The 14,880-nt window shown below is 44.8% G+C and overlaps 1 protein-coding gene and 1 long non-coding RNA gene across 8 annotated transcripts in view; one reads left to right on the top strand and one right to left on the bottom strand.

The window, feature by feature from the left end:
* Window positions 1-9,199, bottom strand: part of LOC122461606 — a 27,718-nt gene extending 18,519 nt beyond the window's left edge. Inside the window, exon 1 of the long non-coding RNA XR_006283611.1 lies at window positions 8,973-9,199. This is a non-coding gene — a long non-coding RNA (uncharacterized LOC122461606). The remainder of the gene's footprint in view (window positions 1-8,972) is intronic.
* RAB41 (RAB41, member RAS oncogene family) overlaps window positions 1-14,880 on the top strand; it is a 23,200-nt gene extending 8,320 nt beyond the window's left edge. Inside the window, exons 4-8 of one of the 7 annotated variants that reach the window (XR_005226699.2) lie at window positions 5,300-5,408; window positions 5,689-5,800; window positions 8,772-8,865; window positions 9,412-9,505; window positions 10,958-11,030. Coding sequence is in view for 6 of the 7 variants with exons in the window: in XM_037908465.2 (XP_037764393.1) it covers window positions 5,300-5,408; window positions 5,689-5,800; window positions 8,772-8,865; window positions 10,958-11,024; window positions 12,290-12,354 (447 nt within the window). In the remaining variant the exon portion in view is untranslated. Of the gene's footprint in view, window positions 1-1,026; window positions 1,133-5,299; window positions 5,409-5,688; window positions 5,801-8,771; window positions 8,866-9,411; window positions 9,506-10,957; window positions 11,031-12,289 lie in introns of those variants that run through there. The other 6 variants (XM_037908466.2, XM_037908469.2, XM_037908465.2 and 3 more) reach the window with 6 other exon arrangements.

Raw genomic sequence — 14,880 nt, 5'->3', positions numbered from 1 at the left:
GATCCTGGAATGGAAGAGAGGAATAGGCTGCTGAGGTGTGGAGAGATTTGACCTGGTACTGAAGCTCTGCTTGCCCTCAGCCATCAGAGTGTCTGAGTGCAACTCCCAAGTCAGTGTGATAGGTAGGTTTTTGTAGATTTCTTTAGGGCTTGTGAAAACTGGTCCCACATGGCATAACCTTCATCAAGAGGTAAGGAAGAGCCTAGTTTATGGCAGCAATGTCAACTGTTAGATTTCACACCATCCCAAGATAATTTACTGAGTGAGCACAGAGGGCTTGCAGGTAGTCCTGCTTTTTAGGCTCCCATGTAATGGCTTCCAGTGTCTCCTGTTGTATGTATTCCCTCTTTCCACTGTGGGATCCTCTGTTCTGAGCATGAGTGATGGTAGGCCAGTTTGGAGGGTGTTTGATAACACTATATCAGGAGAGCAAACACCTCAGTTGAAGGTGGCTGGGCCTCAGGCATTATCCTGCCTTTTGTGCTTTACACCTTATAATGAGATTAAACAAAGACCCTCTTGGCTTCATAATGAGCTAATCTACAAGAGGCTCCAGGATGATTTAGTCCTTATGTATTAGGTGTGACTGCATACAGCCATATGTAGGTAGCAAGCATTGTGGATAGCCCTGTCCTGTCTGACTGCCAGGATGCAGTGATATAGGTACACAGTCATAATCCATCTCTGGTGGATGTTAGAGGTGATTTTATGAGGGATGTTTTGGTTTTCCACCGAAATAGGGTCTCTCTCACAGGTCAGCAGGTTGGTGTGGAGGTGGAGGCTAAGTGATGGTTCTGCCATGTTGTTTGCAGCCATTGCATGGAAGGGATGGAGAGGTACCTTCATCACTCTTCATTCTCCTGCACTGCATTTTTGTTCCATTTTAACTTTCCTTTGAATGTTTTTGTGTTATTTTTTGCCTTGCAAAATAGTTTTCTTTTTATTTCACTTGGGTTTTGGTTTTATTTTGTTTCCGTTTTTCCTGCTCTTCCCCTTTCTCTCCCCCCACATTTTTCCATTTCCCAGATCAGGCTGCAGCTGTGGGACACAGCCGGCCAGGAGAGGTTCCGCAGCCTCATTCCCAGCTACATCCGTGACTCTGCTGCAGCTGTCGTTGTCTTTGACATTACAAGTAGGTACTGAGCCTGAGCTCCTGCAGGGGCCTTGCTGTTAACAGGTGCCCACTAAGTGGAGGAGACAGCTCTGTTTTTGGAAGGGGCTCCTTTCCATTTGGGGTGGGCTAGGCTTGCAGCTAGAGGCCTGCAGGTGTTCTGTGGATGGATCTGCTGCCTCTGAATGAGGTAGCCGAAGTCTCTTCTTTCCCACTTCCAAATGTAATTCTGTCAAGGCTGCTTAGGGAATTGGGAAATCATTGATTTCTATTTACTCAAATCTCAAACCTTAAAGATGACCTACAAAGGGTGAGTACGTGTGTGAATTGGATTTATGCCTTTTTATATCCCTCTGTTATTAAAAAAGGCCTTAAGGGTTTTTCGGACACTTTTATGTACTTGTTTTAACACTAGAACTTTAGGTTTTCTCTGGACAAGTAGAGCACTAGAAGGAATTTGACAAAGATACCAAAGAAGTGAAACCTGAGTTGGGGGAGTAACTTTTTTTATTTTCAAACTGTGTGAAACTGCATAACACCAACTTAAAAAACTGCACAATGCATGTCTGGGCTGTCCAAAGAGCCCTCTAACAAAAAGGGAAAGGCAAGACTTAATATTCCTGGCATTTCTAAAGAATAAACAACTTTGAAGGGAAAACACCCATCAATCAAACTTTCTCTAAATTAAAATGGTCTTGTCTCTATGGGAGGTGTAAGCTAAGGGGTGAATTTAAATTGATAGTTGTACTAGTATAACCCCTGGGGTAGACACTTATTCCATTATTAAGAGTTCCTTTTCTTGGTTTAGTTTATCACTTGGGAAATCAAAAAGTAATTTATATCTGAAGAAGTGCCCACATGGAGGGTTATACCAGTATAGCTATATGGTATAGACCAGACCTAAGTAAAATAAAAAACACTGCCCCAACAGTTTTTCCTTTGCAGGTTCCCTTAAATCTGCAGCTTAGGATACAATATTCTAAATCCGAAGGATTTATGGGTGGGGACTACCTTTACTTTTGTCTTGCACTGTGCTGAGTACATAAATGTTTAACAAGTAAGATCACTTTTCTGTTTGAATTTTCCCCAGTGATTTGTAGTGGGGACAAGCAGTTGAGGTCTCTGTAATTTCTAAGCTTACTCCACTTTGGGAATGATTGTCTGAGACTTCCTTTGGGGAAGGACCTCTGGGGTGGCAGAACATACACATGTAATGTGCCATAGGGCACCATGCAGGAATTTGAGGTTGAAAATGAGGACAAGTCTGCCTTCTGCACATAGACATAGACGTGCTCGGATATACATTGGGAACACCTCTAGCTGAGGTTGGAGTTTGAGAGAAAGGATGTGCACTCTGCCAGTCTGTGATGACATCTCTCCGTCCCTGCTCCTTCCAGGGTTGGATATTGCAAGGGGCATAACATGCCATTCAGCCTGTACTACAGCAGGCTATGGGAGGCTTGCAGTTCTGTTTGGACTTGGAGTAAAAGATTGTCCTTACACAGCCCCGGCCACAAATGAAATGGTGAGAGTTGGGGATAGGAAGGATGTTACGATTGTTTCCCTTATTCTCCGTACACACACTAAAAAAAAAAAAATGTACATATATGCAGTCTGTCTCCACAGCAACTTCAGCTTCTCCAAACAGCTTCAATAAGTCAAAACAGTCTAGCAGATCAGCAAAGCTGTGGCACCCCATACAACATACTTGGGTGCCTGCTGAGACAAGCTGGCAGAGCAGGATCAATCCAGAATGAGTGCTTGAACCTCTCAGTAACACCTTCTAGATACATGGCTGCCACTCACGTTCCTGTGTAAGTGAGGCACTACTGGGTTTGGGGCTCTTGTGCAATCAAGCAGGTCCATTTCCTCCATAACAGTGTGGTGCTCCTTCTGAAGTCTGTTACCTTGTACTGTAAGGAGACCAGCCAACTTGTGCATACCAAAGGCTACGAGAGAAATATCTGGATGAGGACCTCTCCTCCTTCCAGAGTAGGGAAGGGGTTTCTCTCTCTACAGCACAACCCTTGTGCAGCACTGCTTAGGGTTTTGTGGTGGTACTACTCCCCAGAGATTGGCTGAGCATCAGTTTTTTGACTTCTGGGAGCCACTGGAGGCTAATAAGGTATCGCAGTTAAAAATTGTTTTTCTTTGTCTCCTCCCCCCCCCGACCCTCCCCACCCCACCACACACACCCCTTATCCCATCATCTCAGGGTTGTGTTGCTTCTGAAACCGTCTCAAAAACCTTTGTGTGTGTCAGACCATGGCTCAGTGTTGGTGAATTTTTATGCTTGTTCAAACACAAACTGCTTGTTAGTTCAGTGGTTCCCCGTGTTGTTCAAGCAACAGTATTCCTTTACTAGAATGAGATCTTGACTGTACCATCCAATGCCCACCACCTTTGATTCAGTGGTTTATCCTATGGCTATGCTTATGATCACAAAGCTGGAGTTCGGAGCAGCTTAAACTCCATCTTGTTTAGAGCCTGTCTGGGTGAATTGGAGGTGGGCAGCAGCAGTGATGTGCAGACCACCATGGAGGTGCATCATGAAGCTAAGGAATGGGCCTAGGGTACAAGTCAAACCTGAATCTTGAGGGCTCATTTACAGTGTAGCCTAGTGGCTGGGATTCACTGTCCTGGATTTCCTCTGGCACTGGGGGACGCTAGCACAAAGCAATACCCTTTATAGGAGAGGGGAGGGCACCAAGGACGTGAACACTTAAAGTTAGACCCCATCTCTCTTGAAGCCATAGGGCAATGGAGTGGATTCTAGTGCTAGTACCATGGGGGTTTGGAGAGGTGTGGTCTGCCAAAGCATCTCCAAGAACAAGTCTCTTCCTAAACAGAATTTGGCAGTCTGCCCTTCCTTCCTTCATAAAAACTGCCACGTTCATCTTGTAGCTAGTGTTGGGCACTTGCAAGTTCACTCAACTAACATCATCTTTCAGGCATAAAAGGGCCATTGTTCCAAACTGAGTAATGAGCATTTGTGAACACATCGAGCCTGCTCAGATACTCCTACTGGGTCCTTTCTGGGGCTTCCTCCAGCTCACACTAAACATGTTGGATCACTGGGAATGTCAGTAGCAGGCTTTTCTCACCCCATCAGACTGTTCAGCTGAGCAGCGCGGCTAACAGGATTACAGTTGGTAGCATTTTGGGGAGGGGGAATTTGAGGTGAAACTACTTGATATATTTTATTAAGCATCTGTTCACTCACCGTTGTGGTATCTAGGGGCCTTTTTTGAGCCCTGACACTTCATGTAGGTAGGACACTTTCAGGCAGGCATAATCACTGTTGCTTCTTTCTGACGTCCCAAGAACCTCCTGTGGATGTGAGGGTGGAGTGAGTGGGGGAAGGAGAAATAACATTTTTAAATTGTGGTGTATCCTGTAGTCCCTTTCATGCTTAGATAGTCTGACTGGACTAATATGGCTGCTGTGCTAGAGACCAAACTGCCCTCTTCTTACCAAGTAACTGGTGCATGTTTCTGCCTTTCATGTTTTCCTGCAAGGGAGCACTGAATGCAGTTTGTGAGCTGGGGCTTGCTGCGTGTGCTCTTTTTCTTCCTGAAACCTCTTGACCTAAGCTTACATGAAAATCCCCATTACCCTCTTTTGGATGCTTGATGCTGAGGAGAATGTAGATGCTATTTCACTATGTTGTCTCCTGAAGAAGTTGTCCCATGTCTTTGCATTGAGTATAAATCTGAGAATTGCACAAGGGGCACAGATCTGAGATTCTAGCTCTCTAGACTAGGTGTGTTGGGGAGGCAGCGCATGCTCCTCCCTTGGAGGGAATGGCCAACATGGTAGGTTACTTACTGGCCACCTTTCACAATGTTAAATAGTGTTGGAGGGTGCCAGTGGTGTCCTTTTTGGTTGGAATGGCAATAGCCTCAAGGTAGAGCTCATTGGTATGGGGAGCGGGAGGGTGTGAACTTCATGGGACTCCCCGGCACACAGAAGGGGTAATTAAAGTAGGCCTTCTTACAGCCTGAAATAGAACAGCTGGGTTCACTGCTCTTTGCGTGTTCAGGGGGCTGGTCAGCAAGGCAGGTGTCCAGTTCCCAGACTGAGACCTGTAAACAGTTAGTTCTGGCAAATAGCCTTTTCTCTAAAGGACAGTTTCCTCCTTTCTTCTTTCTCTCTCTGCTCTCTCTGCTCTCCCTGGCCTGGTACCAGCAGGTTCGGCTACAGCTTTGGGACACAGCAGGCCAGGAGCGGTTCCGCAGCCTCATTCCCAGCTACATCCGCGACTCCACCATTGCTGTGGTAGTCTATGACATTACAAGTGAGTGGTGCTTTGATGTCTCGTGTTTGAAATGCTACGCTTGAGAGAGGGGCTAGTAAGTGTACAGTCACGAGTTATTACAGAAAGATAACATTAGAAACATAACTGTCTCTTCCCTTCTGGGTGGACAAGAAGCAATCTAAGGATGTCATCTATGCAGTGCTGGGGGAATTGGCAAAGCATAGGGGTAAAGACAAAGGTAGTTTTTGGAAGTGTTTCATTATCCCCCTGTTTGAAAGAGCCTCTAGTTAACGTGCTCAATCTTCCCCTCTTCACACAGATCTGAACTCGTTCCAGCAAACCTCCAAATGGATTGATGATGTGCGAACAGAGAGAGGAAGTGATGTCATCATCATGTTGGTGGGGAATAAAACTGACCTGGCAGACAAGAGGTAATGGAGGGGAATTGGTGACCTTGCCAGTTTGATAGCAAGTGGTGGTATACTTTTTAAGGGGACCACTAACTGTTCTTAAGCCCAGACTACAATGGCCCTTTGGGGCTTAAGTAGCCCGTGATGAGTGAGATTCCCACTGTCCTTGCTGTTTGTTCCATAACATATGTAATAGAATGCCCAAGGTGCTTGGTCTTGTTAGACTGTACAAATAATCATGGTTAGAACAAAGTCAACTGAAAACGCTTCCCAGCCTACCAAAACCAAGCACCTGCTCCACACTGTTTGGTACAAAACACGGAAGATAAGACTGAAAAAGTAACTTTGCAAAAGTCAGGAAATTCTGGTTCCCACAGCAACATTAAGTGGGTCTTTGTGCATGGCAAATGTAAGAGGCCCTGTCAAGTCGTCTTTGGTATCAGATGTAGGTGTGTGGAAAACAGATTTTACAAAATCTGAGATCAACAGAGAGGGTTTCCTACAAAACAGAATTCCCTGCAGTAGCACAGCAGTGCAGTGTTTCGAACCAGCAAATGAAACAAACTCACAATTAACAAAAGTGAATCTGGCCACTCTCAACTGTCCAAAATGAGACGGGTAAAAAGTAAGCTTGACTCTTCAAACTCAGTCAGGTTTACTAATATAAAACACTACTAGTATGTTAAAGAAAGCAGTTCAGTTTTTGAAAAATATTTTAAATGTGACGGTATCACTTCAAAACGTGTAGCAGGGTAGTTAGCATCCTAGGGGACCAGAGGCTTGCATTCTTTAATCTCTTAACTTCAGATTCTTATCCTTAATGTTGAATTCAAGCTTATGGCATTAATTGAAATTTACTTTCTATGAAGGACAAAGTGCACTGAGATTCAAATGTCACATAACTACCCTTGTGATGGAACAATAGAAATACGGTAGATACAAATAGCGGCTGTGCCTTTATTTCATGATGGATAACCTCTTAAGCACGTTTGCTCATGTATATCAAGTGCTAGGCACCTCGGCACATTGTTAGTGAGGGAAAAATTAGACTGCGCAGTATTTTTTTAACTACTAATTTCAAAACAGTTACCTTCAGCTATGTCAAAAGCACTAACTTTACGGAGTTCTGGTCCATGGAAAATTTGCTTCTAGTTAACCTATTTGCGTTATTTGTGTACAGTAAAAATCTAAGTTGCTGAACTGGGGTAAACACTTGGAACTCTCACAGCCAAATGTAGTCTTGCCAAACTAAAGCCATTCACTCCAGGCTGCACACAAGATACTTCTGTTTGCTGGGTGAGGTTCAAGCCGTAAGAGGAATTTAAACAGAAATGCTTTGTCAAATATAATTCTTTCACTGGTATGGTAGCCAAGCTAGAAAAATTGTAAACATTCAGCCAAACCCCTTCAGTTGGCTGTTTAATTTCCTCTGCTTTGATGTAAGGTTCAACAAGATGTCTGACTGTACAACTCTGTTAAAGGGGTATTTTTAATACTTTAGAACTTTTAAATCTGCTTTTTATTTTACCATTTCCATGAAGTATAAAAATCACTTTAGAGTTTAGCGCTTGCATTCTCTGCTTCCCCCGTTGTGTTGGTGTTACACAGTGCTCATGTGACATGATACTCAACCTTGCAAGTGCATATTGCTGCCATGAATCTCATTTTCTCCTTGGCCCTTGTCTACCCTTACCACTTCCCCTTCACTATGGAGAACATGCCTTGCTGCTGTGTTCAGCTTTCTAGCCCCACTGGGAAGAGCATATACAGTTCTGTTAAACCATCTAGCAGTGAGTTAATCACAGAGGCTAGGCTCCTACTCACTATGCCATCTTAGTACTTGGGCTACTGACAGATGCTCTATGTTAACTGAACTAAGCCATTGTCATGTTTACTTCATGCCAGCAACTCTAATTCATTCCCCTGTTGCTCTCCGATAGTTCTGATTTCAAAGCTCCTTTCTACCAAGGTTACTCTGCAGAGTCCCAGCTTCAGTGGATGCCACCATAAATGATGCCTTACTACCATACGTTACAGGAACGGTGAAAACTCTTCCCACCCAGGAACAACTTAAACTAGGTTGTAATTAACACACACCAAATGCTCTGGACTGAGAAATCTGACAGACAAGGATTCCAAGCTGCCTCACTTTGGATCAGCCAGGGAAAGTGACTAGATAAAACATGAGAACCATGCTCTATCCACAGTAACGCTATGACCTGAGCAATTAGTACTTTATGTCCTTCCTGGGTTCCCAGAATAACATCAGTCATCTGGCTCTTAGATTTTGGGCTTTCTAATTTTTAATAAGCTTGTGAAATCTGCCACTCTTGTCATTTTCCAGTGCTGGAAAAAGACACAATAGGAACCTTATCAGTCATCCTCCCCAGGATGACAGATGGGACAGACATGTAGGGCACCCTGCGTATGCCAGCTCATCATTTGTACCAGCCCTAACAAAAAAGCCAGAGACTTTGCCATGCTTGCAGTATACCTGTAGTTGGAGTGCATGTGGCATTAGATATTCCCACCCCGTGGGGTAATCTCGGTGGTATCAGATGCTTTGCTTATGAGCAAGCTAATGTGATCTAACACCTGAAACTCTGGTCAAAGCAAGAACCTGCCTTGTCGTGTCTAGAGTTTTAGGTGTACAGATCATGTTGGTTAGTTAAAATACTGCACCTCTAAACTAAACAAAGCCCCAGTGTCAGTCTGAGCCTGGCCATGAATTCTGTGTCTTGATAAAGTCCTCAGGAAACTGTTAGCCCTTTGGGAAGAACCAGGTACTGTCCTCTAAGCTGTAGTATCAAACATGTTTGAAGAGTTGAGCTATTTATTTAATTTGTCATTTTATTTTGTGTAGCCTGTATGTTTTCTTTCCATGCTAATGTTGTTTCAGTTGCTGGCTAGTTCCTTTGTGGTTTTCTTTTAATTTCTACTACCATTTCTGTCTAGTTTTCTTTTGTTTTGTGATTTGTTCTCATTGCTGTAGACAGGTTTCTATAGAGGAGGGCGAGAGAAAGGCCCAAGAACTGAATGTGATGTATATTGAAACCAGTGCTAAAGCAGGATATAATATGAAACAGGTATGTACAGGGCATTGGTCAGGGATGCTCTTGCAGGTGCTTCGCTTCCAAGCAGCAGCTCAGTACTTGCTGTTGAATTTCACCTCCTGCTGGAGCCTTTTTGAGACCTTCCTATCACCTTACGGAGTTTCCTTCTGTTGACTTGGGGGACTTGCTTTTTGCATGGCTGCACACTGATTCTGTTGCATTAGGTACAGCTGAAGAGGTTCCTTCCTTCCCCCACAAGAAGGCTATGAATGAGACTTACGTGTGTTGTTACATGAAACTCACCGGTGCAGACTCATCCTTATTGGTTATTATAATCTACATATTCCCTCAGCTACTCATTTGGGTTGGTCCCTTCTTAGCTGGAGCATAAGAAGGTAAAGGGAGGGAGGGGCGTAAAGGCTCAGAAGCCCTACAGTCTCCCTTCTTGGACAATGCTCTACTATTAAAACCCTTACTGAAGAGTGTTTCAGTCACAGAAGTCTGTAACTCATGCCTTCTCTCTCCTGTCTGTTCTTCCTTCTCTTGCTCTTTCTTTCCTGTTTGCATCTGTCTGTCCAGGCAAATCACTACGGAAGAAGGTGAGCAGAGAGCCAAAGAGCTGAATGTGATGTTTATTGAGACAAGTGCGAAGACTGGATACAATGTGAAACAGGTAGAGCAGCACTGTGCCCTCAGGATGCAAATTCTGCACTTTTTCCACTTCACTGTGATTAGGGAGATGAGCTGCTTTATGGGTTTTGTGCTGCATCAAATCTTCATTTCCCACTTTACCCTCTGCCTCCATATTCCCAGCCTCTGAAATTCTTCCCTTTAGGCAATCAGTGTGTCCTTTAAATAGAGGAGGCTCCCTCTCTTGCCAAGCCAAGGGTGGCTCATTCAGGTAGAATGCTAAGGGATCCTGTCAGCAGCTGACGTACCCTGTTCCCAGACTGTGACACCAACAATACTTGTTGCATATACTGATATGCTAAAGTATGTCAGAGCTTTGGAACCAAAGCACCTGTGTTCTCTTCAAATCACAGCTAAATTAGTGTCCTGTGGAATTTCCTTTCCCAGGTGGTGGTTTCTGCTGGGACAGAATTAAACCTTGTTCCACATTTACTTTGAAGTACACCCAACATCATTGCTGTCAGGACATTCTTCATCTCTGATTTGCACTAGTCACAACATGCTGCAGGGCAACAGGTTTGGCAGAAAACCTCACACTTGGGTTTGGGGACTTCTCAAACTAACTTCATTTTACTCTTTAACTAGATTACTCTGCATTAGTGTAAAATTCTGGGCCAAATCTACTTGATAGCATTGCTTTATTTGCCTAGCAGAATTTGTAATGCATGAATTTCTGTCATTCTCTAGTGCTGCAAGGTAAGTCCAGCTTTGTGTGTCCTGGGCACAATTACCATGCTGCACCTGAGGCACTGTTCATGATTTGTCTAAGGTAGGGAAGGAAGAACATGGATAGATAGAAAAGAGTCTGTCCCTAAAGGCTAATGTGCAGCACTCTCAAGTCAACCCTCTACTCCTGGCTCACTGCCTCAGAGCTTGGCTTTCTTTTAACTTAAGGGTAGACTTTTAAACACCATGTCAAACACCGTGTCCCTAGAATCCTGAGCTCATTCTGGAACAAACTAGATCAGTTTAGTGGTGGATAGCACTGTCCAGTAACAAAATCAATAATAGCTATGCACAGAAGCAGTGGGGTTGGAATGGTAAATTGGTGCCTCTGACATGCTTCCCAGTTGAGTGGAGGATGGAATTATTAGCCAGCTGGCTCTTAACATCCTGGCATTTTGTGGAGCAATGGTCTGGTACATTTAAAGAAATAAAAAAGCTGAAGCAAAATCCTGCACCAGAGGTGTGCTTTGTAGATGTTCAGTAGCTTACTAAACTTGATAAAATGTTTGAACTGGGGTTCAATAAAATCCTTAGAGATATTCTTGTGAGGACCGTGTTAATTACTGCAGTGCTGGCTAAAATGTGTATATAACTCTTAGCAAAACCTTGGCTTTCCAACAGCAGCTGTAGAGAGAAAATTGGGTTTTTAATCATTTACTTTCTTTGACAAGTTCTGCGTTCACCTGTTGCTTTGGTTGCTGCCTTTCAGCTTTTCCGCCGTGTGGCTGCTGCCTTACCTGGGATGGACAGCACACCCGAGAAGAGCAAAGAAGACAGTATCCTTGTCTGCTATGCAGTCACTTTCTTATTTCAAGAGTTAGCAAGGTTTCCTTGTTGCCAGGTCTGGCTGCTGTCCTTGACAGATTGAGGGCAGCCATGGACCTCGATTCAGTTGCATCACTATAAAGCATAAGTAGCCTTTATATTGTAATGCTCACCTGCATGTGTAAACTGAGGATCTGCAGCCAAATGTCTTGGCCACTTGCACCACTGGGGCCAGTATTGAGCTTTTGCTGTTTAGGCTTGGTGTGAAATGTGTTTTTGATTTGTAATGATTCAGTATGATCTAATCTTTTCTGATTCTGTATTCTGCATGCCTCGGGCCATACAGACCTCCTTCTGACTGGCTTGTCCCCTTCAAAGTGCTGAGTGAGGCCAGTCCCCTCACTGCGCATCATGCCTGCTTTTCAGTGTACATGCTCTGTTAATGCATCTTCCCTTCTCCGGAAGGGTGACTGAGAGGCTATTCAGAATTACAGGAGAGAGAACTGCCAAGTGGGGCTTAGCTAGAACCCATCAAACTGAGCTCCTAAATGACTGTCTCAGACTGAAGGGCAGGAACATAGCCTCTGCCAAAGCAACGGTCCATAGAAATACATTACTTGCCCATGTATCCAGTTAATGCTCTAACAGCAACTGGTGACTCCATATGTGCACACACTGGTAATATAGCATGGGGTGGAGACAGTCAGTTGTTCTTGAGAAGCATGCTTTGTGGGGCTAGTGGTTTGCCATGGGCTATTTATGGAGAAAGATCAGTTCAGATTTATAGTAAAAATGCCCCAAATCGCAGGTCACACTAGTTTAAAGCTCCAGGTAGTTGCTAATATGTTGTAGTCCAAGTGCTGGCTTCTGTCAAGGAGAGTAGGTCCTGTACTGGTCAGTGCATGCTGGTTCAACTGTGTTATCACAGCAGCTTTTGTTGTCAGATGCCAAATCTATAGCTGTCACTTCAGTACTTCTTCCTAGCCTCAACCTTCACAAAGGCAGCAGCTCTCTACCAATGCCTTCAGCCAGCTGTTGGTTCTGGAGATGTCTGCTTCAACAAACAAACCTCATAGTTCCTGGCATTGATGCCTATGTACCAAGCCACCTAGGTGGCTGTACTTGTTACCTGGTTCTTAACTGTGGAAACCCCAGTTTTACTCCTGGGTTAGATAAGGTCTGTGCTTTGTCCTGTGTGCTCTACTGGACTTGAGTTGTATTGTGATGCTTTGCCCATGACCCTGGCCAGGTGGCTTCCTTAACTTGTCTTCTACAGTGATTGACATCAAGCTAGAGAAACCTCCTGAGCAGCCAGTAACGGAGAGCGGCTGTTCCTGCTAAAGTGCCCGTTGTATAGCAACACTTTCCCTGATTGGCCAGTCTCACTGAAGAGCATCACTTCTCATTGGCTAGGCAAACCTACTTTTTGTGAACTGAAGAAACAACTAATCAATCTACTAAGTGAGCGAGCTCCCTGTTAGCTGGTGGGGAACAGCCCTGGCTGCCCCTCCTATTGCATGGTATGAGCCCTGAGTGCAGAATGAATGTTATGTCCTCTTTTAGTTGTTGCACTTTGGCACCATGATGCCCTTTACTCCATCCCACACCTTGGGCCTATCTGCACAGGTGTATTTTCCTGTGAATGCAACAAAAAAGCTGCCATGTTAGGGAAATAAAGCTGGGGGTTGTTTCTCCACCTCCCTAATTGCCTTGCATCTTAACCAGTTTTCCTTCCACTCCAGTAATGTTTTCTCTCCCACACCCCACTTCCTTTTTTTATTTTTTCCCCTTCAGCGGCTTCTCCTTTAAAACTAGTCACAATTTGATTTGGCCTTGTCTGTTTTGAGAGTTGGGGGTGATCTGTTCTCCATGTCTGGCTTCCTTGAGAGGGTGCACAGTACAGGCCTCCCAGTCCTTCCCTCCTGTGGTTGGTCTTAGCCAATTCCTGAGTCTTCTCTTTTGAGGTTTGGGAGAAGGAGCTTCCCAGCCCTCCTCACTTCCCACATCGGTGTGAGAGCTGAGCCCTGGACATTCTACTCCCAATCTGCTCTAGCACAAGCCACTGATCTTGTTTGCTCCCTTTGTCCTGTGGTGGGTAGAATTCCCCAGGATCACTGGCTTCAGTTGGATTCTTTGCCCTGGGGAATGATGTCAACTGCAGGGGAGGAGGGTATACAGACTTGCTGCAGCATTCAGTCTCTGTGGGGGAGCCTGCCTGACTTCACCTGTTGATGACCTGGGCTCTATCTGTAGGCTGCAGATGAAATCTAGAATTTATCCCTAGGATGTCAGTATTAGGACTGGGTATCCCGGGTCCCATTCTGGTTCTCTTCACCTGCAGATATACTGGGAATCTCCTTTTTCTTGTGGAACATGCACAGTCTACTGTCTGCTAGCCAGACATAAGATACAGTTACTAGTTACGCAGAAATGGGGCTTGCACTGCAGAAGTGGCTCAGTCCAGTGCCAGCAGCTTCAACCGATGTGGTGGAAGGGCAGCTGAGCATCTCGTATTCCACTAGGTTGAATCTGGGTGACAGCAGTTTTACTCTTTTAACTATCTAGTGTGTTGCCTATGAAATAGAACATGGCTACCCTCAACCTTGCAGCTGCCTTTGCCGGAGAACCTCCACAGCCCTGTATGTGGGGAAGATGCTAGGTCATAACATTCCCAACATTGGGACAAGCAGTAGGATGGCTTTGTTCCCACCTTCATAGGAGGGGAAGATGGGATTAAATAAAGGGAAATGTTGCTTTTTTGTGGCTGCTTCTGTTCCATTAGCTTGGGTTGAGGGAACATCTCCTAGTGACTCTTATGATAGTTTTAAAGGGGATTTTTTTAAAAAGTAATTTTTGCCTCTGTGCCCACCCACAACCCTGCTGTGATCAGACTTGTCCATTCGCTGAGGGGAAAGTACAAGGAAGAGATGGAGAAGTCCTGTTAGACCATCCATTTGACCACCTGGTCTGTGTAGTGGTGTCAGGGTACATCCTAAAGAAAGGGTAGAGACAGTGCATTAGAACAGGGGCTTAGGCGGCGTGCATCAGCATAAATTCTATTTCCTCTGGTATAATGCCTGGTTGGTCACCACTTCAGTTATGTACTCTTTGTGTGAACCTTGTGGTCCTATCCAGGAAGAGGAATGAACTGTCACTCTTACCTGGATTAACTAACTTGAACCCTGATAGCTGGGATTTCCCTTTTGGGAGCACCCAACTCATGATGCCAGGGCTGGCTTTTCTGGTTGTGTTTACTTAATGGCCCTGGAGCACCCTGCTACTGGTTAAGGTAGATACATTTGGTATGTGGTCAGCATTGTCCCTTCCTCTCCATGTGAGTTGACCTGCAGGGAGAAGCTGGGATGTTTTTGTTCTTTGTTTCTCCTTCCTATTCTGGAGTGTTCCCTTTTTCCTACCTAAAGCTCTCAATGGCCTAGTCTGAGTCGTTTAGAACCCACCCCCAGGGTGAAGCCCTGGCCCATACTATGTATATACTCCCTGTTGTGTGGGAATTGCTGATGTTCTGTCAGTGTGTCTGTGTCTGCAGTAGAACAGGTTCCGCTCTCCCCTCCTTACAGGCAGACATACCCTGCCACTGTGTTGTATTGGTCTCTCGAGTCACTGGACTTTCTTTTTTTGGGGGGGGAGGGGTGTAGGAGGGGGAGAATAAGTAATCGGGAGGGAAAACCTAGTGAAATAAAATAGTTCACTTTCCACTGCCTTCCCTATGAATGTGCATAATAGTGAGTGTGTGTCTCTGGCCCTGCTGTCTCCTAGCTGTTAGCCAAGTAAGTGTGACTATTAATATGAATAGCGACTGTCTGACCACAGCCGTCTATCACACTAAATAAAGTTATTTCACCAACA

This window comes from Chelonia mydas, chromosome 9, assembly GCF_015237465.2.
Source record: "Chelonia mydas isolate rCheMyd1 chromosome 9, rCheMyd1.pri.v2, whole genome shotgun sequence".
Classification (NCBI taxonomy): Eukaryota; Metazoa; Chordata; order Testudines; family Cheloniidae; genus Chelonia; species Chelonia mydas.
This window is presented reverse-complemented; position numbering and strand designations above follow the sequence as displayed.